Source organism: Euleptes europaea, unplaced genomic scaffold (genome assembly GCF_029931775.1).
Source record: "Euleptes europaea isolate rEulEur1 unplaced genomic scaffold, rEulEur1.hap1 scaffold_114, whole genome shotgun sequence".
NCBI classification, from domain to species: Eukaryota; Metazoa; Chordata; class Lepidosauria; order Squamata; family Sphaerodactylidae; genus Euleptes; species Euleptes europaea.
In genome coordinates, this window is record NW_026612071.1 from 17,997 (window position 1) to 44,534 (window position 26,538).

Consider the following 26,538-nt stretch of genomic DNA (forward strand, 5'->3'; position numbering starts at 1 on the left):
TAATTGCATCCCTTTAAATATTGCCTTTCTTTCCAAGGAGCACCACTGCTATTTTACTTCTTGGGTAGAGAACAGATTTTTCCTCAGCACTCACCCCCAACTTTGAACTTCACACCATTTAAGACATGTGCTCCCTTTACTGCTACTGATTACTTTATTAAATTTATTTGAGGCTGATTACCTTAAGAGTGTGGTGAATTCTAGCCCTGAGATCAGTGCCTGGAGAATAGAGTAGTTTCTGAGAATAATGAAATTGGCTAGCCCTATGAAGCTATTTTTTGACTAGGAATTGCTTAATAAAGACTTACAAAAAATCAAGGCAATTTTTCAAAATCAGTAAAACTTTATTCTATTTCCATTCTTTGCCATTAACAGAAAAATTGGAGAAAGCAATGTTTGTTTTACAAAGATAATGCATCTCCCAGAGAAGAAAAACCCTAAATTGAGAATAGAGGTAACATGGGGGAGAAAAAAAAAACACAGTACTGCCCTCTATTCAAAGAAAATAACTCCTGATCTTTTTGGTTAAAGTAATACTTAGACCAATCATTCAGTTTGCTTGCTTGATAAAGTGTGGCGGGGGGGGGGGGGAGAAAGGGCCTGGAGGGAGAAAAAAAAAAGCACACAGACATCAACTATTTCACCTTGATGAAAGTCTCAATACAGCTATGGAAAGCCTAAGTATTCTTTTACAGTACACTGGGTGCTGGCTGCAAAAAAAAAAAAAAGTATTCACTTCAGGCACAACTTTTTAATTCTTTTAATCAGTAAAATAAACTGGGTTTAGAAGCTGCAGTGTTCTAAGCAGCAGCAAATTTGTGCATTGTTTTAAATATTAAGTTACCACACTGATGGCACACCTCATCCTTATGAAATTCTGCACTATATATACTAATTGCAGATAACAAAAACTATGTCTACTCTGGAAGATACTTTCAGTGAGATCTAGAAGAAATTTGCTTGCTATATGGACTCAAGTTTAAATGAGACATAAAAAAACATTTTAACATTTGGCCATCAACTTAAGGAACTTGTTTGAGTGCTCATACAGGATTTTATATAAAGAGTTACTATATTCATCCTCATATGGTCCTCAAAACTGGAGAAGAATGAACAGGAAATTATCCTCCCCTATCTTGGAGAAGGTAAAGCAACTGAGACCTAAGGCATAAGACCTTGGCAGAAGTAAATTAAGGAAAAAACATAATATCTTTTCAGTGCAGAATTTCATAAGGTCTACCAGAGTAGAACTTTCAATAATGTTTACTTAAAGAGGCAAAGTAGAGTTGCAGTTACCAGTTGCGTTAAATGCACCATTCAAAAAGCTTCTAAAATGTGATACTATAAGGCGCCACCTTAGGTTCTCCAGGATGCAACTGTGCATATTTTAAAACTGTTTCATAAATTTATTTTTAAACATAACATGAGGAAGGTGTTAAAACTGGTGTAATAGCTCCTTCCTATTTGGAAGGGATGAATACAGGGATATTCAATACCCTTCACCAGACCCCACCACTTGCTCATATGTAGTTATTTGCTCTGTAACCAGTTAGTCGATAACACCAGCTTGACGAATCTTTCTCTCTGCAACAAATCCCTGTAAACAGGAAACAATTTTGTAAGTGTAAATTGGAACCAAAAATTACAAATAAGACTTCATAGTGGAGATATGGATGCAAAACCACAATATTATCTTGCTACGGAGTACATTTTATGAGAAACAAAAAAAGCTTTAGCAAATTTAACTATTTTGAACTTGAACACTCAACTGTATTGTTGAATGCTGCCACATGCAACCTGATCCCATTCCCTTCAAATACAGACTCCCCTGCTATCTGTATCCTACTCGTGGCTCCTTCCTTATTGTGCATAAACAGGACATTATCTCCCCTATTCTACAAAATCCCTTGCCTTTACCAATTTTTAGCAAAATTTTGGCAAGTCACTTTCCCCCTCCAAACTCCTAAAGCACACCATTCACTCCCATCATACCAATTGTATCTCCCAACTCCTTGATGTGGAGTAACAGTGCATCTTCCACCCACGTTTCACTGAAACTGCCCTCAATAAAAATCACATATTTCACTGCCAAATCTAAAGTCTCACCTGTGTGTTCACTTCCTTGAGCATCCTACTGCTCTTAAGACAGGCAGTTGACTATCATCTCTCTAATCCAATGGTACCCACTCAGCAGTTTGCAAAGAGCCACATTCACAGAAAAAAGCCACATTTATTTATTTCCTGGCATTAGGTCTGCAGCTCAGAATGGCTTGTGGCTTACCCGTTCCTACAATACTCACTGTTTGAAGATGGGAACCAGCCGCCAACCACAAACCCCACCAGGCAAGTATCTTGCCCACTTTCCTGAATATGAGGCAAATGCCACATTGGGGAACAGAGCTCAGACGAACCAGACGGGGCGTCCCAGCCACTGAGTAGCACTGCTAATCCAACATTTGGGGGGGGGGGCTTCTCAGCTAGGTTCCCCCATCAGAATCTGGTTCTTGACTGTTTTCTTTTCACTCACTCATAGGATTACATAAAATCACATGGTTTACAGTACCACGTGCTGACACCAAGCTATACCTATATTCCATGTCTCTCCCCACCTCATATCTTCACTTGCCTCTCCAATACATCCATTTTTGTCATACTGCAATCTCAAACTCACTAATCTTTTCTTTCAGTCTTTCCTCAATTGAATTAGTCTCTATATCAGTCAAGATCACCCAATATTTATCCTGTTAACTGGGGATGCTGTCTTGGCCTTCTCCTTTGCTCCCAGCATTCAAGCCTGCTGTCAAATTGTGCTGCTTCTCAATGCAGTTTCTAAAAACCCACCATTTCCTTCTGATAAAGCACTGCCCTAGTAATCAACTACTGTAATCTCCTGCCATCTGTCCTTCCTCTTTCATACCTTCTCCCATAAATCTATTTACATGACACCCCTCCATCAACCCCTTCAACTGGCTCCCCATTGCCTTCTGCACCCAGCACAGACTCCTTGCCCTTAAGGCTATGGATTTATTCTGACTTATCTTTCTGTTTTTGATTCTCATTTATATCCATTCCTATGACTTTACTCGTTACTCTATCATGTTCAGCTGCCTCAAGGTCTTTTTTTCTTAAACACAATTCTGCCTAACCTTTTACTGACCTCTATGTATGAAACTCCCTGCTTTGAACCCATACTGTGCAAACTGTCTTTCAAAACCCTTAACTTCTTAATCCCCATTTTGGTCTATAACTAGGTTTGTTTATGGGTATTGGTTTACATTAATCTCTTCCTATTTTTGTTTCACCTTTTTCCTTATGAGCTTTGCTATTATTGTATTTACTCAAAGATGACTTCTTTTACCTTTTTGGACTTCCTCAAAAGGGAGGTGGTCATCTTCTACTTGTGTACAGATCCAGTGATGTGAAAGGTGTTTCACTCCGCATGTGGGGAGAACTTTGGACAAAGTGTGCCAACTCATGAACTAGCAGAGAAATGTAGCAGCGAACATGATGCTGGGTCCACAAAGGGATTCACTGGCAAGTTTAAGAAACCACAGCTCCTTGCCTGGCACATGGTAAGAAGCAGTAGGAACCGTGGGGATTAATTTGCACTGCTAGGATCCATGTTTCTGTCTCAGAATAGTACTCCACTCCAGCTTTTGCGTCTTCCCGTGTTTCAGACCAGAGCTGCCTAGTAATTCAACTTTTTTCCCCAGGAGAAACTCAAAAAGCTGACTGGTTTACAGCAATTTAATGCATTAGCTATGGTTGTTATGAGCTTGTGGACATTTTAGACAGGGAAGTATAAGGCAAGTAGCTAATTTTAAACGGCCTACTGGATTGGAGATATAACATTGAGAAATGGGGGCAGAGACAGAGACCAGTGCATTCTTAAAGAGAGTTACACCCTTCTAAATTCATTTATTTTAATGGATTTAGAAGTGTTAATTTTAGTTACAATTGAATGGCAGGTAATCTTATCTGAGCCTTTAACTAGCAGATCAACCGGGGTTGTTTTTTTTTTAAGCCAGTCTCTTGCCTTTTTATATTTGAAACAGCACAATCCAATTCACCTTGTGAACAGTGAAAGGAATTATTTTCTTCTGTAGCCTATGTTATAGGGATTACTATATAATTAAAAGCTTCTTTTTTTTACAAGGGGGTCATTTTAAATTCAGTGCCATCCATGTTTACATGTAACCTCCTTTTTTTTTCTAGGGGGCCATCTTGCATTCAGCATTGTCTTTCTTTGGAGTAAATACAGTATACATTTTAGATTTCAAATCCCTAGTTTATAGCAAAGCCTATAAAAATCCCGTATAGAAGGTAATAGTGCTATACAAATAACTATGTCTTCCATCTTGCTTCCAGCTTATCTTTTGGCACATTTTATCTTTTAGAATCTATGCACATTCATGTCCAGTTCACAACTACACTTATCTTCAAGAAGGCAACTGCCTCTGGGGAAATACAAGTTTCTACAGTTCTTTGGGATCTTTCTCTCAGATCCCATTTCTGAAGGCCAGTTGGCTAACATTCACTAGAGTTCTCAGGAAGCAGCAGGCTTCTGATTAAGTGTGCCACAGAAGCTAAACTCAGTGTTTAATAAACATGTCACTCAAATGACATGCCACAAACTGGGCACAGCTCTTGTAACATACCTTTGAATTATCCGGTCCCCTTGGCTGACGAAGAACAGTTAGACGAGGAGCACTGGCATCATCCAAATTAATGCTCTTTAAACGATTAACAAGTCTATCAGGACGTGGAGCTGCTACAGCCTTAGCGCCTTCGCTGTTAACAAAAAATGATCAGATTATTGGGAGAACCAGTAAACACACATAACTCAAAATAACATTTAAATGTGAGATAACTACCTATGATAGAAAAAATCGTGGTGGCATTTTAACACGCTCCACCAGAACCCACATGAGTAAATTTGACTTTTAATGTACCAGAGCACAGGATATATTGAAATCCTACTACGATAAGGGTACTAAAAAGTCAAACAAGCACAGAATGAGTTATGTGCAGATTACAAAGTTACTATGTAGTTGAGAAAGTGGTATTTTAACTCTTAACATCTATCCTATTTACTTCAAAATACTGTTCATCCCCCATCACTGAGTTCAGTGACACCTGCTTCCTAGTAAGTACATCAGATTTCAGTTTAAATGCATTTCTGCTGGTAACTGTGCTGGTTTCACAAAAAGAAAAGGTGTAACAAGTGACTGCAACTATTAAAATGCTGCAAGCAAAGTTTTTAATAACAAGCTCTATAACTTCAAAGAGTAGAAAATACTTAATTCTAAATTTCTTTCCAAAATATAGTAAACACTTGCCATTCAGCAAGACTATTCAGACAATTTATTTTTCTTTTTTTGTATCGTGCATGAGGATGTAGAGTTCCAAAATGGGCTGGGGGGGGGGCAATCTTCCCACCCCAAGTATGCAAGGAAGTGCTGGCTTTAAAAAGAACTGAAGAGTTCCACATCTTCCCATAACATACAACAGGCTGTTCAAGGAAAGTAACCATGGGCAATGCTCAAAGAGAAGGAATCTAGCCGGTAAGGAAAGGCATAGTACATCAAACAGAATGCAAGCAATTTTCTGTGATATATTTAAATGTATATTCAAAATGAGTATTATGTTACTTGAAATTTTGCTGAAATCTCTGAGTTAGGAAAGAACTGGTATAGAATGGCTTAAATGGGCAAGCCTGCAACCAGCCCCCTTTTAGAATTTAGGGGAAGGTAACTGTTTAAAAAGTGACAGCTGAAAAACAGCAGCTTGGGATATGACAGCAGTACACTGGCTAAAACTCAGGACTACAGAGTGGTTTAATCTAGGGAATTAGAGAAAGCTTGTACTAGTGTTGGACGAGAGAAGTTAAGGATATGTTAGAGGTCCGAGACAGGATACAATTAATCTAAATGGTTGTGATGTATGTATGAAGCAGCATCAGGGTAGTCTGAATCAATGCACTCATTCAGAATACTACAACAATTTAGAATACTCAAAACAGTATCATTCTTAAACAATTAATAAACATTTCTGGTCAATAATAAAAGAGAAGGAAGGAAGATATGTCTTGAGAAAACCAAGAGCATACATGACTCCATTTCGTATGTCTGAAATGGTAGTAAAAAAAAGTAAAGCTAAAGGTCCCCTGTGCAAGCACCGGGTCATTCCTGACGTCGCATCCCGACGTTTCCTAGGCAGACTTTGTTTGCGGGGTGGTTTGCCAGTGCCTTCCCCAGTCATCTTCCCTTTACCCCCATCAAGCTGGGTACTCATTTTACCAAGCTCGGAAGGATGGAAGGCTGAGTCAACCTTGAGCCGGCTATCTGAAACCGACTTCCGTCAGGATCGAACTCAGGTCATAAGCAGAGCTTGGACTGCAGTACTGCAGCTTACCACTCTGCGCCATGGGGCTCCTCTGAAATGGTAGTAGTGAGAAGTAAAAGGATGCAAAATGATATATTGTTCAATGTGGTGAAAGATTCCTCCTGGTTTTTTTATAAAAGCATACAGTACAGCTAGGAAAAGTTGAGGGCAGCAGGAAAAGAGGAAGACCCAACAAGAGATGGATTGACTCAATAAAGGAAGCCACGGCCTCCAATTTGCAGGATCTGAGCAGGGCTGTCAAAGATAGGACATTTTGGAGAACTTTCATTCATAGGGTCGCCATGAGTCAGAAGCAACTTGACGGCACTTAACACACACACACACACACACACACACAGTACAGCTAAAAAATACAATGCAACCTATTCAGTGTTGAAAATGACTGAGAACGCTGCACTTGAAAAACCAGTACACTGAAATATGCTTCATTAGAATCAACTGAACTTTTTTCAAAGTAATTGTGCTTAGGTTGCCAGTATAAACATTTAAATTAAGTTATGGGAAAGTTGCAAAAATGTTTTTAAAAGGTTTAGGCACAAATGTCGGCAGAAAATGGGATGGAGTAGGAATACTATTATTGGTACAGCACAATCCTGACAAATGATCTGCTTTAAAGTCGAAAATACACTGTTTCACAAGACATAAGATTGTAGATTGGATTGAAAGATCCTTCAACCATTTAGAAATAGTTCCACTTGCTAAATGTGGATGTCACAATCTCCCTGTCCCTTGCCATACCACTAATTCCCTAACAGAGGGTACAAAATCCTGTAACTCAGGTGCAGGCAGTGTTTCTACTTGCAAAAACAGATCTTTGAATCCAAGCCAATATTTGCCAAGGCTGATGTTTGAATGAAGAATTAATTTACGCACAACATCCAAGCTACCTCCTTAAGCAGGCTATTGTCTTCAGCAATCCAAAATACTGGACCTACTCTTCATTTTCTACCACAACATTTGGAGAACACACACAAAAACCATTGCTATTCCACTTTTATATCACAGCAGTACGTACCAGTGTCAATTTCAGGTGTGGCACGCAGACAATTATTACAGTACTAAAGGTGATCTATATTAGTAATTTAAAGAATTCAATGCTTTCTTATGTCCTACATGTGTAATACTTAACTGGAACACACAGAAATTTCCATCTTAGTTCCAGAGAAAAAGCTACACTGTAAGAGTATACAAAGTGTCAGGGATGGCCAAGACTGCCATCCTCATCTTATTCCACTCTTTGGCAAACAGCATGTGAAATGTCTTGTTTTTGGCCAGCCATGTTTGCACAGCCCTCTGCCTACATGAACACAGCCCAAGGCACACTAACTTCCAACTCCTCCCCAGAACAAGATTCACTGAAAACATACAAAATTTGGCAGGCCAGATGTTGTTGCTGTATAGACTTCCACGTTTACACAGAACTCAAGTCATTCAATGTAACATGACACATTTTACTGCCCCTGTATAAACATATATTCAACCGTAATCTCATAATCACAGAACAAAGCTGCAACATATGCCATTTAATCCTAAATGTGCATGAAGTAGGTGAGGTTTATTTTTGAGTAAGCATACAAGGACTGGGCTGTAAATCAGATCTGCAGCAACCATTCTCTCGCAACAGAATCTTCCCTGCATTAGAAGTCACATTTGTATACCAACTAAGAGTGTGCAATGCGATACTGCTGAATGATAAGATGCCCAATATTTCGCGATCAACCACATTCAATATTGTGAAATGCACTCCCAATATTTCCCAATTCTGATATTTCACCCCCAATAAATATAAAAATATCTCTAATTGGGAAGGGGGCCTTTAAACCTTAAAGGGCCACTGTTTGAATGGGTGACAGGAAAGTTTAAATGCCCCACGTAACACAGACCAGTTGGGGTGTACTACTTCCTCCTTCCCTGCTGCTGCTTGCTGCCTGCAAGCTCTTTAAAAATCATTTAATCTAATTTCGTAATCCTGGAAAGGGCAACATTCAGGTTTTCTCCCCTCTACATACAACTTTCCAATTCAATATCAGTACTCCCCATATTTAATGAAAACAATAATCATGCCCTTCCTAGCATGGAATAAAAACAATTTTTGAAGTGGACACCCCTACCACCAATCCCCTTACAGCCATTATACCCTTATCAATCAGTGCCATAACCAAAGAGCAGCATACAAAAAAAAAAAAAGGTTTCCATGAAGGAGTGCCCAGTTCAGAAAATAGCTGAACTAGTTTTGACAGATTTTCAAGACTGTTGTCTCTTTCCCAATAATGGGTACAAAGACCTTGTGTCAGATTTCAGTTATGGCTGCTCAAAGTAACCCTGCAAGTTGCTCCATAGGAGAATAAAAGCAAACAATTAAAAGTAATACCAATTTCTTACCTAACACGCCACACGTTACAGGCACTGCATTTTCCTGTGCGTTGATTGAGGATGACTGAAAACTCAACTTCATCACCAGCCTGCAGTTCCACACCATCCTGAACTTCTTTCACATGAAAAAAGAGCTTTTTGCTGTCGCCTACTTCATAGTTTATGAAACCAAACTGCAAGAACAATGGGAAATGCCTTATCAAATTAAGATGTACAATTTAAGGCACTAAAGGTTTCCATACGTAGGGCCGAAAGGAACTGTTTATAGCACACAATTTCTTATCAGTAGAACACAGTTTGTAGCCTTCATGATTTTAAAAACACATTAGTTCTTTGTCGTACTGCAACTCAAAGAAATTTGGAACAGGATTCTAGGAGCCTGTGATTGTTTCATTCTTCCACATGCAAGAACTTCAACACCTTTACACCCCAAAGGTACAAGTTCTGTGGACCCCTAAATAAACACAAACTCACACCATACATAATGTTCTATGGATACATAGCTAATGCCCTTATATCTACAAACATATAAATTGTGGAATGACAACATTCAGCCTTACTGGAAGTTAATTTTCTTCCTTAAGAGGTCAGGTACATGGAATGAAACCAAGCTAGGCTTCTACCTGTACAGAAGCACCTTAATACCAATGCTGTGTGTGTTATATGCCATCAAGTTGCTTCTGACTTACAGTGACCCTATGAATTAGTGTCCTTCAAAATGTCCTATCCTTTACAGCCTTGCTCAGGTCTTGCAGAATGAGGGCTGCGGCTTCCTCTATTGAGTCAATCCACCTCCTGTTGGGTCATCCTCTTTTCCTACTGCCTTCAACTTTTCCTAGCATTATTGTCTTTGTCTTCTCATTATGTGACCAAAGTACAATAGCCTCAGTTTAGCCATTTAGCTTCTAGGTACAATTCAAGCTTGATTTGATCTAGAACCCACTTAGTTGTCTTTTTGGTGGTCTATGGTATCCATATCCTGACCTGGATAGCCCAGGCTAGCCCAATCTCATCAGATCTCGGATACTAAGCAGGGTTGGCCTTGGTCAGGATTTGGATGGAACCACCAAGGAATACCAGGATTGCTATGCAGAGGCAGGCAATGGCAAACCACCTCTAAACATCTCCTGCTTTGAAAACCCTACAGTGTTGCCATAAGTCAGCTGCAACTTGATGACTAAAAAAAAAAAAGACCTGTAAAACTTTCTTCTAAGGCCATATTTCAAATTAACCATTTTTATTCTTGCCAGCTTCCTTCATTGTACAGCTTTTACATCTGTACATAGTAATGGGGAATACCACAGTACGAATTATCTTGATCTTGGTCTTTCAGCAATACATCCTTACACTTAAGGATCTTTTCTAGTTCCTTCATGGCTGCCCTTCTAAGTCTCATTCTCCTTCTGATTTCTTGGTTGCAGTCTCCCTTTTGGTTGATGACTGAGCCAGAGAACAGAAAATCTATAACAATTTCTTCACTGTCAACCTTAAAATGGCGTAATTCCTCAGTAGTCACTAGTAGTACCAATACTACATAATGTTATATTTAATTTATGGCACTTCCTGTTACACAATACCAGGTACCAGACACTGGGAGAAAAGCTGTTGCCAGCCAGAGTTTGCAATGCTAAAGCTAGATGGTATGACTATATTAGCTTAATGTCTACACTGAAGGTAGCCTTAAGGCAGAAACAGTGAAGCCCATAACCATAAAGACATATCTAAAACAAATCAATACAGAAAGAAAGTGAAAGGCATGGAAGTATTAGGATTTCCCCATAATTACAAGGCAAGCAATATACGAAGATTATTTTCCTTGCCCAAGAGACACAGCGTTAGAGACTTTAGGGAGATTTAGTACAGCGACATTAACTGAAACTACACTGAAGGACAGAATTACTTGCAGTCCAGCTAAATTACCTGTTTACCATTATTTTCCATCTCTCCATGAACTTTTACAGTGTTGATCAGAAAATACAAATTAGTGGTGTTGGACAAAGTAAAATAGCTTTTCATAGTTCATTATGTTTGTTCCTTACATATCTTAGGCTCGTAACACATCAGAATTGTTTCCATGCTACTTGCCCCCACAATGTTATCCTGCTAACATTTTAAAAATTTTTGCATACAATACCTGCTCTTCCTATCTGGGAATCTGAATGATCATGCATGTGGATCTAAGGCAGTGGACTTGGTAATGCTTTCCAGAATTAAACAGAAAGCTTTCCTTCTACAGCCAGCTCCAATTCATTCTGATATGCAGAATAACTGGCCATTAAAAGAGACTGATGGCAACAAAACCCTTAGAGTGAAGCCTTCATCAATATTTGGTCTCCTTACTTTTTTAATTTTGCATTTCGAAACACTGCCCAGGAGCCTAATCTGACACTGGAAAAAATGCTTGGTCACACTACTTTGAACCTGGCATTCTGAAAATCCTTTATTCTTTCAGGTATAAAGTTTAAATTCCACCGGCAGAGCATTAATGCAGTAAATATGAAGTGTCTTAAGGAGCCAACTACTGACCTGATCTTTCACACATTCCACCGTGGCCCTGCGGAAAGGTGTAATGTTGCAAGCCATTGTTTGTGCATTCTGACCAAGGACACAAAGTTGGAACTTTACAGTCTCTCCTTTTTGCAGACAGTCACTTTTGTTTGCCATACCAACAATTCCAAAGGGATAGACATCAGTTTTCATTTCCCCTAGAGAAGGGAGCACAAGGGAAAGATGTGTTGTCATTAAGAGTTCAGAATTAACAGCTTTTGTATACATTTTGTACTTTCTGCCCTAACAGGACAGAAAAGCAGGATATAAATATTAAGTATATTAAGTATCAGCTTACTGGTTTATCAAAATGCAAGGCTCATTTCAGCCAATATTTCTAGGCAGGAAAATCAGTAAGGTACCAAACCACTTAATTAAATGGACCAATAAACTACTAAAAAAACTAAACATCATTCACCTTCTTCCATGACTTCAATCATTCCCTGGTATTCAGTCTGAGTGGGATCTACACTCCTGAGAGGGCGAATTACTTTACCCGTGTAAACAGTCGGATCAGCTTCATCTGTGATGCCATTCACTACAAAATGAAGTAACACACATTACAAACTTTCATCAGGAAACTTGCATATAGAAGTTAGAGTATTACTCTAACAGGTTGGATCACATAGAACCAGACAAAGCAAATATGTGGAAAGATTTTGTCATCTCCCCTATTCCATTCAAAAGGAATGTTGTGGAACGCTAGATGGGAAGAAAGGATGAATTCCCTACAAACCACAAGTTATCTTCATGAGAGGGGGAAGTGGTATAGAAAGAAAGGAAAAGTGGAGTATGCAGTACTCAACTTACATGGCAAACAGCAGCCATTTCCATATTTCCATGATTCTTTTTTTGAAGATCATTCAATAGCAACTTTTGTCAGCAACTCTTTTCCTACCCCCTCACCCAGACCTCATATTTCTAACTTCCATTCAAATGTTGCTATAGTGGCTGATTTATTGTGAAGTAATAGCATAATTCGTTCAACATGTTAAGAACTTGTGGTTAAGGTTTTGATAAAGTAATTGTTCACTCTGAAAACCTATGCATTCCATCTGATTCCCAAATTACAAAGCTACCTCAGATTCCCTGGACTGAAAATGATGGGGAACTATCTGATCCTGGATTTAGCCCAAAGTAGCTGAAGTTAAGAGGAAATCAACTCATACAAATGTGAAACTTCGCCCTATTTATAATAAAGATTTGTAATGGAAAAGTGACAAGGGCAGTTTAGATGAGGCCATAAAAGACAGGCCTGTGTGCTCTGAAGGAGCTGGATATCTGCCCACATAGTATTTTTATTCTACCAAGCAACCATTGTGTTGGATGCAACATTTGCACAGGATTCATAGTTTTTCATCCCATGATAATTCCAGGGAAGAACTGTGAGGATCAGGCCTCTGCACACTGGCTTTCACATATATACAGCCTATGCAAACATTATATCAACCTTACAGGTTGCCAGAGTAGCCTGAGGTAGGACATGCAAACTCGACGAACAAGGACAATTCTTCTGCCCCACTATACATAGGTTCTACCCAGCTAGAAGTCTGCTTGACTAATACTACAGAAGATAGTTCTAAACTATGGGGTATTCTTCACGGTGGATTTTGCTTCCGTTTCGAATCGGAGCAAATAATAAACTGATTTAAATAGCTTTTTCATGGCAGTGCAGATTCTCCCCACATCCCAATTTTTCACGGGAGAAACAGCGCACTTCTCTGCGCTGCTTACGTCTGCTGCCGCTCATGACTCACCGCTCCAAATCCGCCTAATCCCGCCCACTCTTCCCATGATCCTGTGTGTGTGTGTTTGGGGGGGGGGCGTCCCGAGAGCAGCAAATCCAAGCCAAAACTCCCGTCACCCTTCTGAAGAGGGGCAGCCAGTCTGCTCTGGGTCTCCCTCCAGCCGGTGTGATCCTATGTGTGTGTGTGGGGGGGAGACCATGAGAGCAGCAAATCCAAGCCAAAACTCCCGTCACCCTTCTGAAGAGAGGCAGCCAGTCTGCTCTGGGTCTCCCTCCAGCCGGTGCGATCCTATGTGTGTGTGTGTTGGGGAGGGGCATCCTGAGAGCGGCAAATCCAAGCCAAAACCCCCATCACCCTTCTGAAGAGGGGCAGCCAGTCTGCTTTGGGTCTCCCTCCTGTCGGTGCGATCCTATGTGTGTGTGTGTGTGTGTTGGGGAGGGGCATCCTGAGAGCGGCAAATCCAAGCCAAAACCCCCATCACCCTTCTGAAGAGGGGCAGCCAGTCTGCTTTGGGTCTCCCTCCTGCCGGTGCGATCCTATGTGTGTGTGTGTGTTGGGGAGGGGCATCCTGAGAGCGGGAAATCCAAGCCAAAATCCCCATCACCCTTCTGAAGAGGGGCAGCCAGTCTGCTCTGGGTCTCCCTCCAGACGGTGCGATCCTATGTGTGTGTGTGTTGGGGGGGCATCCTAAAAGCGGCAAATCCAAGCCAAAACCCCCATCACCCTTCTGAAGAGGGGCAGCCAGTCTGCTTTGGGTCTCCCTCCTGCCGGTGCGATGCTGTTAGAGTGGCAACTCCCCCAGCCAATCACCGTTCTTGGGGGAGGAGAAAGGAGACGTCCCGGGGAGCGAAGCAAACATTTCTTCATGGGCATCCGAGCAACAAAATGCTCTTTTACTGGAAAGTACGGCTCAGAAGTGGTTTGGATTGCCTCTCTTTTAAACCGGCTTATTTTGCTCAGTGGGGGAAAACACGGCTCTGCAGTGAATAACCAAAATTTGCCTCCGACGCAAAACAGCGTCGAAACAGCACCAAATCTCCATGAAGAATACCCCTATGTGAAAGTCCACTCACTGGGGGAGAAGAGTCTAATTCCCCAATAATTGTACTACAAGGTAAAAGTAACACTACAGTTTTTTATTTCTTCTGGAGAGTAAATATCACTGTATGTCCAGATAAACATACGTGTTTGCATTTTTTTGCACTCGTGTAGATCCCCCCCTCAAAATGGTGAGAATTTAAGCATATCAAGAGTTCTGATTGAGGAGCTCCTTGCAATCTGGGTAATATTTATCCCTTCTTTCTTAGACAAAAAAGAGCTTCAACACAGAATTTGTCCCAGCAATAACCACATCTGCCTTACTTGTTTTGTACTTTGAGTCTGATCTCATGGCAACAGTTAAATTCCAAAAGGCACAAAAATAAGCAGACAGCTAATATGAATGCCTAATATCATGTGACCAGAAAACTCTACAGTATCTTATTCCATTAAATGGCTTCTTTAATTTAAGAGTGCTTAGACTGTTAAAATTCCATTGGTTTGTCAGAGGACTTTTAAAAAAAAATAATGGATTAAATTCCTTTCTTGAATTAACATTGTTACAATGTCTGGTAAAATCTGTTTAGTGCAGCTGTCAATATTGAAACACTATCCTAAACTGAAGCCTCTGACCCAAAGATGCCATGATTTAGTGATACGTATTGTTACATGTGTGGCTGGATATTGCTGACCTGCTAACATGCCTGGTATTGGAGGCATTAGATTGGATCAGTGATAACCAACACCACTGCTTTCTTCACAACTCCCAAATCCAGCACCACCAAACACAATAACACTGGATTTGAGAACCCTATCGGGAAGACAGGAACAACAGGGGAGGAGCTTTACAGTTTTCTAACCAGTTTTGAGAAATTTTCTATTTCATTCAGTTATGCTTAGGTATGTGTGTTTGCCTAGCAATTGGTGTGTACTTTATGAAATACAAATCTGTAATAAATGAAATAAAGGATAATTGCTTCAGTTTGAATGATAGCTACAGTAAGAGGTGACATTAAAGACATTAATCTCTGCAATACCAATGCTAACAGAATTTTACTCCCCTTCAGAAGCATTTTCCCTGAAAATGTCAATGTAATCTATTAAACATACACTTTCTAAATGGAATTCCTTCAACTTGTTATTTGTAATCCAAATAAATACATCTGTGTTACGTGTAAAAAGATTTGCATTTGTAACCTCAACTTTTATTTTAGCCAATAAAGTTACACTGTCCTCCCTTGAAACACTTGCTTAAATAGAAACCAAACATGTATTTTTTTGGACAAAACCTGTTCTTGCACACCTTCCGTTCCCAGCTCACTACATAACAATTGTAGCACTGTAAAGACAAAATCAAATATGCTGTCAACAGCCACCACTTTTGTTTGTACTACAACTAAGGCAGCATTATTCATACGACATGCTGAACTGAAATGTTTTGTTTGAACCTATCTGGAGATGATCCTTTTATACTATTTCAAAAGGCACTTCTAGTCTCTTCCTGGAAGTTATAATTTCCTTTCAGACTAATTATTTTGGGTAAGAAATTATCACTTTCCTAGTACATTATACAGTTTAAGCCATAAACCAACATCCACTCAATTGTTATCACTATCGCATTCCCTGAAGATTACTTCTGGGCTTAAAAGAAAAGCTTGACTTTACCTGTATGAGTCTTGTTCACTTTCTCTGCACTGACTTTGTTTCCTTTGCCTTTTGATAAACTGTATTCAACCATATCTCCAAGTTCCAGGCTATCGATATCACCACAAAATTCACTGCACACAGAGAAAAAAATCTTCAGGATACATGAATGTGACTGAATGATTTCCCTTCAGCAATAGGAACCATTAAGACATTAACACTTCAACAAGCAAATTGCTAATATAAACAGAATGATCTTGACAAATCTTTTTTCAAAGGTTCAAAACAGAGTACAGAAGGCCATTGTAAGCAACCAGCTTTATTTTGTGATTTACAAAACCAGTTTAACCATCATATGAAGCAGCCCCACATCCACAGTGCCCCGCAAATGCATTTTCTGTGAGAACCCTTTTCCTACGTTAGATGGTTAACAGGAACAGATCATTTGTATTAACTATTTGCACAAATTAGGGCCAGGTCAGTGTTAAGAGGATGATGCTCAAGGAACTGTATGTTTAAATAAAAATGCCTAAATGCCATATTTAATTCATTAATCAAATTCACCTGAGTTCTTCATCTAGATGTATTATATATTTGTCACTATTAAGGTGTACACTGGAGCAATATTGTTGCATACAATACTGCTGTTCCAACTACGAAGTGCTTCCACATAAGTATCGTTGCCTCAGAAAGCCAGTCTGCTTGTAATGCTGCAAACATACCCAATTATGACTTCTACTATTAACATCAGAAGTCTACATAAAAGCATGGTATCAAATTCTAAACTGGGCCCTTTAAAGTGAGTTAAAAAAATATCTACACAATGGACCAGAGGGGATTTCTCTCCACCTATTAGAGGGAAGCCCAGTTTTATAGAAAAAACTGAAATCTTTTAAAATGATTTGGGTTAAAAATCCCAAAATAACCAAAGCAGCATTTGTAGCTTTAAAAGATTAATGTCCACTGAGATCTTGCAAGACTCCATTCTGAGATCTCAGTGTGCAAGACAACCACAGTATTGCCAAGCTTTTAAAATCTGTTCTTCTGTCAGTCAAAACATGGGGAGGGGGACTGAAAAAGGGAGTTAGATGAATGGGAGAGAAGAAAAGGGCTGTGAGAAGGAGAGAAAACAAGACTGAGTGGGTAGATAAAGGAAAATTTGTTGATGAGAAGGCAGCAGGTAAAGGGAACAGCTATGGGGCTGCTCATGTAAGAAAAAGAAAATAGCGTGGAGAGGAGGATACATGGGGAAACAATTCTTTGTGGGTCCCTTTTATTTTTATTATAATCCTAAATAAGCATTTTGTAAGAAAAAGCTCTTAAGTTCTCTCTTGTTAAGGCTTAAGGGCAACCTTATATCAGCAAAGTCATACCAGTTAGCATCAAGATCTAAATTTATTTTACCTTCTTCCCCACCCAATCAATCTGTTCCACAGCAGAAAGTGCAAAAAAAATTGCATACAACAATCTAGATGCTGGGACACTAACCCAACACTAACATTAGAAAGGGGACCCCTCTAAAACCCACACACAGAGAAATGCCATTAGATTAGAACATGGAAAGAGCTTTTCCTGCATCAGGCTGTGATGGTGGGCAACTGGAGGAGCAGCCATACCCACAAATACTATGGGAATTCAATTAGGACTCTGTAAAAGAGAGGAATAAGCTAACAAGGGTAGCAAGGCTCCACTTTTCTCAGGATACTATCCAATCTCCCCTTGGAATTTTGTAACCTTCCAGATATTTCAGACAACTCGGGAAGGGAGGTTCATGCCACAGTTTTGAGTTCACACTTGAACCAAAGTACTGAGGCTCTATGTAATGACTGCTTCACACCACATGTAGAGCGGCTCACCACTTAGATCTCCTTCCACTGTAAAGAAGGATCTTCAAGACTGCCAGTAGTCACTGGGAGCCTCAAACAGTAGCGCAGGGATTCCAGTGACCAGCAAAGTACATAGAAACTGTTTCAACTGATCTCGTTATGGCTGGTGCAGTGTGCAGAGCAGCTCTTAAATGCAGTCACTTGCCTGTAATGGAAGAAGATCTCCTTATCGTGATTGGCTGTTTCAATAAATCCAAAGTTATCCTTTAAAGTTGCCACATATCCCAAAAGCCTTTTTGAGCTGTAGTTCCTACCAAGCATTCTGACAGATGTGGCTGTCTGTAACCCAGTTCTCTTCACTTCACAGACAGTGAACTCAACCTGCATGGGAAGAATACATGTTAGAACAGCTGAACTAGGGAACCTTTTAGCAGGGTTAGAGATTACATACAGCTTTGGAAGTAGTTTAACTATATTGTTCACTCACTGAAGTTACCATAACTTTGACAGAACTGAATCTCTTCTGAATGCCCCTTATTTGTCACCCTACCCCCTACCTTCTTACGCCAATAAGTTCCTATACATTGTGCTGAAAAATTTAGAAGGCAATAATGCAGACATAGTAAATCGTAATTTAGTAGAGATCGCATTTTTCTACTAAGTAGGTCCTATTACTATGAGAATACTTCTAAAAAGCTGCAATATGCCAGATATTATGAATAGTTGTATTGCCTTATCTCCTATTTGTGGAGAAGTAGATCCTTCCACATCCTTGGCCTGATAGGGAACGGTCAGCTTCACACCACAGTCATCATAAGCAATTATTCCCTCTTCAGCTTCCTAAAAGAAACATAAGAAGTGACGCTAATCAACATCCAACCGATGTTGGTCTGGTGGTTAATACAACTATGGCACAGTAGCTGGAACTGCAAATACAGCTTATTCATTAGCAAGAAAATACAGCTTATTCATTAGCAAGAAAATTATCCTAGCCTTTTCAGTTTGTGGATTCCACCTGTTTACGCACAGTGTATCATATACCGTAAGAGTCCCTGCAACAATTTTACAATATAAGTGCTTCAAACAAACATACTGTACTTTTTCAGCTTACGATAATACAGGAAGTTGATCGACTCCTAATAACTTATGACCCATTTGCAAGTATGAATTACCTAGCACCCCATGTACAGTGACACTGCTAGCGTTGGGGCTTTTCATTAATCCTAATTAAAAGAAGATTTCAAGTGGGTTTTCTGAAACAGGTATTCCCTTATTTCAAGTATCTAACTGAAGTATCTTTTAAAAAGGTATTTTAAATGGTTCACTAGCTTTTGAAATTCCATTACCATGCAGGAAAAGAGTAAGAGACTCTTGACCAGTCTTTACTTGGTGCTTCGGAGTGACTTATAAACAAGGGCTCCCTGGTAAGGACTTTGATTGCTCATTTAATGCAAAATCTGTACACACACACCACCAACACTTGACACACTGCATATGGCATATACTTGTTGAAATCCACTATTTTCAGATTTGCCTGTCTAAAAGGAATGTTTGAGCATATTGACAAAGGATGCTCCTAGTTCCATCCCAGGAATTATAATGAGCATTCATAAGCAGCCTCCCTTCAGTCTGATGCATGCATGTGGTTTGGTATTAAGGTATTGTGCTTCACCCTTCTACCAATTTATTTTCATGCAGCTTCTAGAGGTGCAACCAAAGTGAACATCCTTTAAAAGCCACTAAGAACACAGTCACCCAAGCCTCGTTAGATGCTGATGGTTTAGTTTACTTTGACATGAGGGGTATTTGAACAATATTTTAGGGCTTTAAATTTAAACTCAGTGCATCATCATGCACCCAGTTGCCAAGTATCTACAACTAGTTGTGTGTACTCTCGACAAACTTGCCTGAGGTGAGACTACATGAATCAGCTATCAAGCACCCCAGTTTTTTCTTGCTCAACACTAGTGTCAATATTTTCGTAAGTAAGATGCAACAGACTATCCAGAATATGCTTTTGGGGGAGGGGGGAAAGCTAATTGTTCCAACCCTGGAATTCTGTGCCTACAAGATGCAAATCAAGATGTATCACGTGCTGAACCTCGTCCTCCAACAAGCAATATATTTATTTAGAGCATTTACACGCCGCCAAAGTGGCAAACAAGGCATGAAAACATTAGAAGCATTTAAAATATAAAATATTTAATAAGAATAAAAACATACAAACGCAACCAAATGGGTTGGTTGTCTGATACTTCAAGAAAATTACTATTTGCCCTGAGGAGGCGAAAAGCCCCAAAGCAATTATTACCTTCTCTTTGCCTTTGTTTGGACTAGTAGATTTGGCAGAAGTGGCTTCCTTTTCTATAGTGCCCACAAAACGATGATCTGATTGGGTATGAAATGAAACAGTACCCTTGGGAAGTTTTTTAATTCTTATAGCATGATTTCTTTGAGCAGACAGCATGTCCTGGAAGAAAAAAGGCCAAGAAAATGTTACACAAAGTACCATAAAAATGGGGCCCCAAACTCTGGAAAAAATCGAAGTTTTGCTTACAGGAACCACTGTGAACTCTACTTCATCTGAAATGTGGAGCTGATTGCCATCTAGAATTTCACTGAAGTGAAAGAACATGCGGGCATCTCTATCAACACATTTAATGAAACCAAAGCCATCTCTCATTGCTGCAATCACACCCTGTGGACATAAGACATGGGTTATTTCAGTTAGTGAAGCATTTGTAGAAAATCTCTCTCTCTCTCTCTCTCTCTCTCTCTCTCTCTCTATATATATATATATATATATACACACACACACACACACACACACACACACAGTAATTACTGTTGGCTACCAAGCAAGTCTCCCTTGATTCAGAAGACAATTTCATTAGATTCTCAGAATTTAGTCCTCCCAACTTCTGAGGAACTAAGAAGGTTAGTCAGCTCCCTATACAGTGAATCAATGCATCAACACAACATTCTTCAGATCAGGCCAGGATTGCCATCTACTTAGATTAGCTCAGCCTTGCAAATTAAGCCCACAAAAAATTACAGGTCCACATTTTTTTTAAACAAGTCCAACTGTCTACAAATTACTGTGGTAGCCATTGTCACCCAAAAGTAAAAAAGAACCACCACAAACCATTACAAATTTCCAGAATGCTCCCATATAAATCATCAGATCAGAAGCTGCCTTTAACACCTACAGTAATCTGGTACTTGGGATATTTGTATAATGCAACTGCATGATGAACAAGGCTACAACTTATTTCTTTAAGAATTAACTTGCTACATCTTCTGCTGAATATGCATCCACTCTATTCATGTTAACAGCCCATAAGCCATACACCAAGAAAAAATTTAAGAAATGGAAATGGCAAAGAAAAAATTTGCCACAGCAACTGTAAAGGTAAAGGTCCCCTGTGTAAGCACCGGGTCATTCCTGACCCATGGGGTGATGTCACATCCCGACGTTTCCAAGGCAGACTTTTGTTTACGGGGTGGTTTGCCAGTGCCTTCCCCAGTCATCTTTCCCTTTACCCCCAGCAAGCCGGGTACTCATTTTACCGACCTCGGAAGGATGGAAGGCTGAGTCAACCTTGAGCCGGCTACCTGAAACCAACTTCCGTTGGGATTGAACTCAGGTCGTGAGCAGAGCTTTTGACTGCAGTACTGTAGCTTACTACTCTGTGCCACAGGGCTCTTGTACAACTGTACATGCTTTTAAAAACTGTACAGCAACTGTAAATGCTTTTAAAAAGCCACTCAGAAACAATGGGTATCAGAAGTGGCTGAATATTTTAACAGCCATTTTGCAAAAAACTTTTCCCTGGCAACAGTGTGTTTGGAACAATAAAAGAAAACATGCAATAATGAAATAACTACTGACAAGGAGCAATCACAAAAACATTGTTCTGCAGCAATCCCAGCAAGATACCATCTTAATTTAGGATATCATCAGCATATACATTTAGGATGAGAATTCAAAGTATTTGATTCCCAGATGGATTGGGGAAAATGTTCGTCTGGCATCTTGGATTAATAGGCTCCAGTCTTAATAATTAAGAAGTGTTTTTACACAATACTCTTTCCTGCTGAAAATGCATCACTGCTTCATGGCAGTACAATTATTCTCAAAGCCAAGGGAACTGCAGTGTGCTGAACATTCAAAATAATTCCCACTACCTCATTCATCGCTACAGGAATCTGACACCCTAGGCTTAGCTGCAGTCCAAGCAAAGCAAAAAATATGTGACTATAATACCACGCATAGAAGTCATATTCCACTCCCATCTCTCTACAGAGAACGCTTAATGCTTACCATTTCTCTAGCCTCACTAGTAAACTGGAAAGTATTGGGAAGAACTTCAATATTAGTGGCTCGTTCCAACTTGTCACGCCGATCCGTTGAAATGTTGAATCTCACGTGGTCACCTTCTAGCAGTGTCACCTTTGATTTTGTATCTTTATCTCCAAAGGGAAGTTCTTTAGGAATCACAAAGTCAACTTTTATACGCCCAGGCAGTGGGTCATTCTGATCACAGGATTTTTAAAAAAGAGAGAGAGAGTTGAAATTAGAACAAGGTGAGAACCAAAGAAACAACACAGTGCTGCAGAGGACTGCACCCACAATGGAAAAGGCCACAGAGCGAATGGAAGAAAAGCTTAGGATTGAAGGCATTACCTTGCCCATGTGAATAGTTTCTCCAAATTTTCTTTACTCAGTACCATTTGTCACAATGTTTAAAATCAAACCACACTAGGTGTAAAAAGCCAAAAATTGAATAAGCTGCACAATTACCTGATTTTTGTTGGGTACTTTTGGAATTACTTTGGTTACTGTTCCCTCAAAATGTTCAATGCTGATATCTTCAAAAATAACAGTTCCTTGAGGCAAAAGTCTTACTTCGGTTGCAACTTCTTTACCCTATAAGACAAGGCAGGTATTCAGCTATGTGGAAGCTGTATGTCACGTACAGTCAAAAAACTAATAAGATATTTAAGGCTGCTTCCAAAGCCATTAACCTAGAATTTAGATTTTAAAGAATTTGGCCTTACATTTCTGTCTCTGATTGTGAACTCCACATCATCACCAGGCTGTAAGGCTTCTAGGTCACCTTTAAATTCGCTATAGTGAAAGAATATCTCCTTTACAACATCACCCCTTTCAATGAATCCAAAGGCTTCCTAAGAGAAGGACACAAATATTTAGCAAGACATTATCTTGGCACAGCACACCTAACAGATCTTAGCTAAAATGAATGTTTTAGGAGACTAGCAGTCTCCGACCTGGATTGCCAAGGCTATCTCATCAGATCTCAGCTAAGCAGGGTCAACCCTGGCTAGTATTTTGATGGGAGACCATGAAGAAATACCAAGGTTATGACTCGGAGGTAGGCAAGGGTAAGCTACCTCCAAAGAAAACCCTATGGAGTCTCCATAAGTCAGCTGTGACTTGACAGCAAAAAAAGCAGTCAAAGAGGGGGGAAAAACCCTCAGTGTTTTAAAGAAGTTCAGCAGTTTAAACCGTTCTAAGTATTTCAGGATTGGTAGAAAGAACATTGTTATCCATAATAAATGCTCACATTTTTCTGCAGGCTTTGTGCACTTTTCCCTTCTAAACCAATAAAAGGGTAATCATCAGGGGACCCTGTTACTTCACACTTAAGTGAAAGTTGCAAAGTGTTAGTTACCTTCATGGCACAAACTACTCCTTGACACCGAGCTTGTTTCTTTTTCAAAAGCATAATGTTACGAGCACTTACAGCACCAGTACTAGAAAGGGGGAAAAAAAGACAAACTTACTCCACAAGATTTCTCTCAATACCTTTGTTACAGACAACATTTTTTGAAGGGTACATATTTGGTATATACAAATCTCCTCCTGTTAAGTGATTCGTTATTTCAGAAAGGCAATGTCAGCTTATATACTTGAAAAAAAAACATCTGAAATTGCCGTGGCGTCTTTCAAATTCCCAAATAAAGAGCTAGACTGAGATTCACTATTCATCAGTCTGACGTGCTTCCCTTGCGGCCCTCCCTCAACGACTGGTCCACTGCGTCTTACAGCCCCGGCGGGCGTCAGCTTCCCAGGCTTCAGAATTGGAGCTTAGAAGTGAGGACGCTCTCCAAACCGTCTTCTCCCGGCACAGGGTGTTTTGGCTGCCGCCTAGCACACCCAAATGCCTCCTTCCTCCTCCGCTTCTGCTTTTATGGGCTTTCCTCCCCATAAACTCCCATGAGGCCCGCCCTCCGTGGGCCGTTGGGCTCAGTCCTCCCGTTCCCGCATTCGCGCTGCCGCGCCCGACCGCCCCAACCTTCCAGGGGGCGACCACTCCCTGTCCCGGCGTGGAGTCGCTCCGCTCTCGCTTGGGCTCCGTCGGCTCCCATTCTTCCCCTTCCCAGTGCTCCCGTCTTCTCCCCATTCCCCTCTTTCTCCGACGGCTCCTCCTGGGAGCCGCCTCCACCCGCGGTGGATTCCCCCTCCCCTGCTGGAATGCAGGGCCGAGTTCCAGCCTCTGCCGGGTCCCCCGGTCTCAGGGTGCCCACTGCCCGGGAAGGGGGTGTCCCTGCCTCTCCCCCAGGGCCGGTGCCGTCTGCATTGGGCCGGCACACTCCCCCCTGGGGCGCAAGGTTGGCGTTCTTGCCTCCTTCCGTTTCCCCTGCCGGCTCTGTCTCCTGCCGTGCCGCTGGCGGGCCCGCCCGCCCCCGTCCCTCCCTCCCGCCTGGTAAGTGGGGTTGCCTCCCCAGGGGTTGGGGTTCTCCCAGAGGGCCGGGTGTGGCGGTGGGGTCGAGGCGCAGTCCCGAGGGCCCGCCCCAGGCCGCGGACCTGGGGCAGTTTTGAAGAAGCATACAAATGAACTATGAACTTTAATAACTGTTCCAAACCACAGCACTTTTAGCAAGACTACTATGATTGAGAAGACAGTGAATGTTGAACAGCAAGTTTCACCTTAAAGTAGAAACACCAGTTTCTGGTAACTCTAGTTTCAGGAAAGTTTTAGTACTGAAAAGAGCATGAAATTACTACACAGTAAGTTACTTCATAATAAACGATCAACTTACTGTTTATTTGTATCAATAATAAAGTTTATTTTATCTCCAGTTTCCAGCTGAACATTTCCTTCAACATCTTCTGGGGTATAAGTTAAGTAGAAGACTTCCTGCAGGAAAAAATTGATTTAGGATTAATATTTTGCTAGCTCAAGAGAAATGATAAGATTATTTTGACTGCTGAGGTTTCGAGCTCTAGAAAGTACTGGGTATTTGTAGTATTGCGTACAGTTTTATGAAACTAAAAAAAATCAGCAATCACATTAGTGAACTTTAAACTTTTCTACTTCAACATTTTAATTAATTTAGCTCTAGTCTGAAGTCCTGAAAATATTTCAGAATTATATATTCAAGACACATCAGATTTCTTCTAATGAACTTTTGTTTAAAGATTACAAGATTAACAATTTACATTTAAACTTTTCAAAATTCAGGTACAGTTTTAGCTACCTACTCTAACAAGTATTTTAGCGTAAGTTACATGGGAGGATCAATCAAAAGTTTTAAGTAAATACATAAGTTTTACCCCATTACGTTCGTAGCATACACTCCCTGTTGGACTCTGACCCGGGGCAGCTGGAGACTTACTCTCTAAGTTGTGAGGAACAGCACACACAACCTACCAGTCAAAAAAAAATCCATTGCTAATTATTTCCAGAGGCAGCATTACGCATCACAGACTGTTAGTTATCTTCTATTATACACTCAGGGATGCAGTTTACAGGTAACCCACAACAGTACGCCATGCTGCAAAGGTTAAATCTTACAGAACTTATGTGAACTGTAAGAGTTGCTCTTGGTTAGGTAAAACCCCAATTTTATGTACTGCCAAAAACAAGAAAAAATTAAATTTGATTTGAGAAAAATGTGTATGTAACTAAGGAGAGGCATGCTACACTCAACTCTGCCCTTGTCTGTTTGACCACAGCAGATGCAAATGGCATGCATGGAAGAAAAAAAATAAAAACATCACATCCACTAACTTGTCCATTTATTCGCTCTTCAGGTAATGTTTCGGTTTTTATCTTCACCAGTTTAATAGCAATAGGTTTTCCAGTTCGCCGATCAGAAGAGACTTCAAATTCAACATCATCTGTAAAACAATTAGAGCCACAATAATTTTTACAGATTTCAGTTATACATAAACAGAATAGGCACTGACACACAAACATAACTTTTTTCCTTTACTTAGGCAGCACTGCTGATGACCACAACAAATAGCCTAGTTTCAAAAGTGCTTGTAAGGTGCTATTATGCCTATAAACAAACTACAGCTATTGAAAAAGGGTTCTTTGGATCTCAACCAAGAACAGACTTTGATCATGCATCAAAATGAATAGCCATGTGAAACAAGTCCATTCAGGGTGTTTCATGCTCACCTCAGCTCCTTCTGTACAGCATTTATATCCCACTCTTTCTACCATTAAGGAGCATTTTCCACACTGATGTGTCTGCTAAGGAAGTAGAAGAGTTGGTTTTTATATGCCAACTTTTTCTACCACTTAAGGATCAAACCAGCTTTCAATCACCTTTCCTTCCCCACAACAGACACCCTGTGAGGTAGGTGGGACTGAAAGAGTTGTGACTAGCCCAAGGTCAACCAGCTGGCTTCATGCGTTGGAGTGGGGAAACCAACCCAGTTCACCTGCAGCTGTACACTATGTACCATTTTTGATCTCTGTTGCAAACTAGTCTACCATCAATGAACTTACAAGGAAGCTTGTCTGATATCTCATCTCAAAGAGGAACCCCCCCAAAACACCCAAGGAACATAGCCTGAAAACTATTTTAGTACACTCCCCCAAGGCAGCACCTCAGGAACAGCACTACAGCAAGGTAACAGTTTTACGGACTACAGGTGGATGACTCTGTAGCAGGAAGAGGTGTTAAGCTTTGTAACA

At 40.4% G+C, this 26,538-nt stretch overlaps 1 protein-coding gene across 1 annotated transcript in view; it reads right to left on the reverse strand.

Annotated features, from left to right (window-relative positions):
• Positions 1-323: 323 nt before the first annotated feature.
• The window catches only part of LOC130493060 (cold shock domain-containing protein E1), a 36,385-nt gene continuing 10,170 nt past the window's right edge, over positions 324-26,538 (reverse strand). Inside the window, exons 6-22 of the mRNA XM_056866837.1 lie at positions 25,621-25,730; positions 25,164-25,256; positions 24,650-24,747; positions 23,278-23,359; positions 22,643-22,771; positions 22,386-22,511; positions 21,906-22,118; positions 20,139-20,279; positions 19,893-20,051; positions 18,314-18,421; positions 17,787-17,962; positions 15,777-15,889; positions 11,744-11,863; positions 11,305-11,483; positions 8,788-8,951; positions 4,659-4,791; positions 324-1,597 (exon numbers count right to left, since the gene is read on the reverse strand). Of these exons, the coding sequence (XP_056722815.1) occupies positions 1,550-1,597; positions 4,659-4,791; positions 8,788-8,951; positions 11,305-11,483; positions 11,744-11,863; positions 15,777-15,889; positions 17,787-17,962; positions 18,314-18,421; positions 19,893-20,051; positions 20,139-20,279; positions 21,906-22,118; positions 22,386-22,511; positions 22,643-22,771; positions 23,278-23,359; positions 24,650-24,747; positions 25,164-25,256; positions 25,621-25,730 (2,192 nt within the window). The 3' untranslated portion in view covers positions 324-1,549. The remainder of the gene's footprint in view (positions 1,598-4,658; positions 4,792-8,787; positions 8,952-11,304; positions 11,484-11,743; positions 11,864-15,776; positions 15,890-17,786; positions 17,963-18,313; positions 18,422-19,892; positions 20,052-20,138; positions 20,280-21,905; positions 22,119-22,385; positions 22,512-22,642; positions 22,772-23,277; positions 23,360-24,649; positions 24,748-25,163; positions 25,257-25,620; positions 25,731-26,538) is intronic.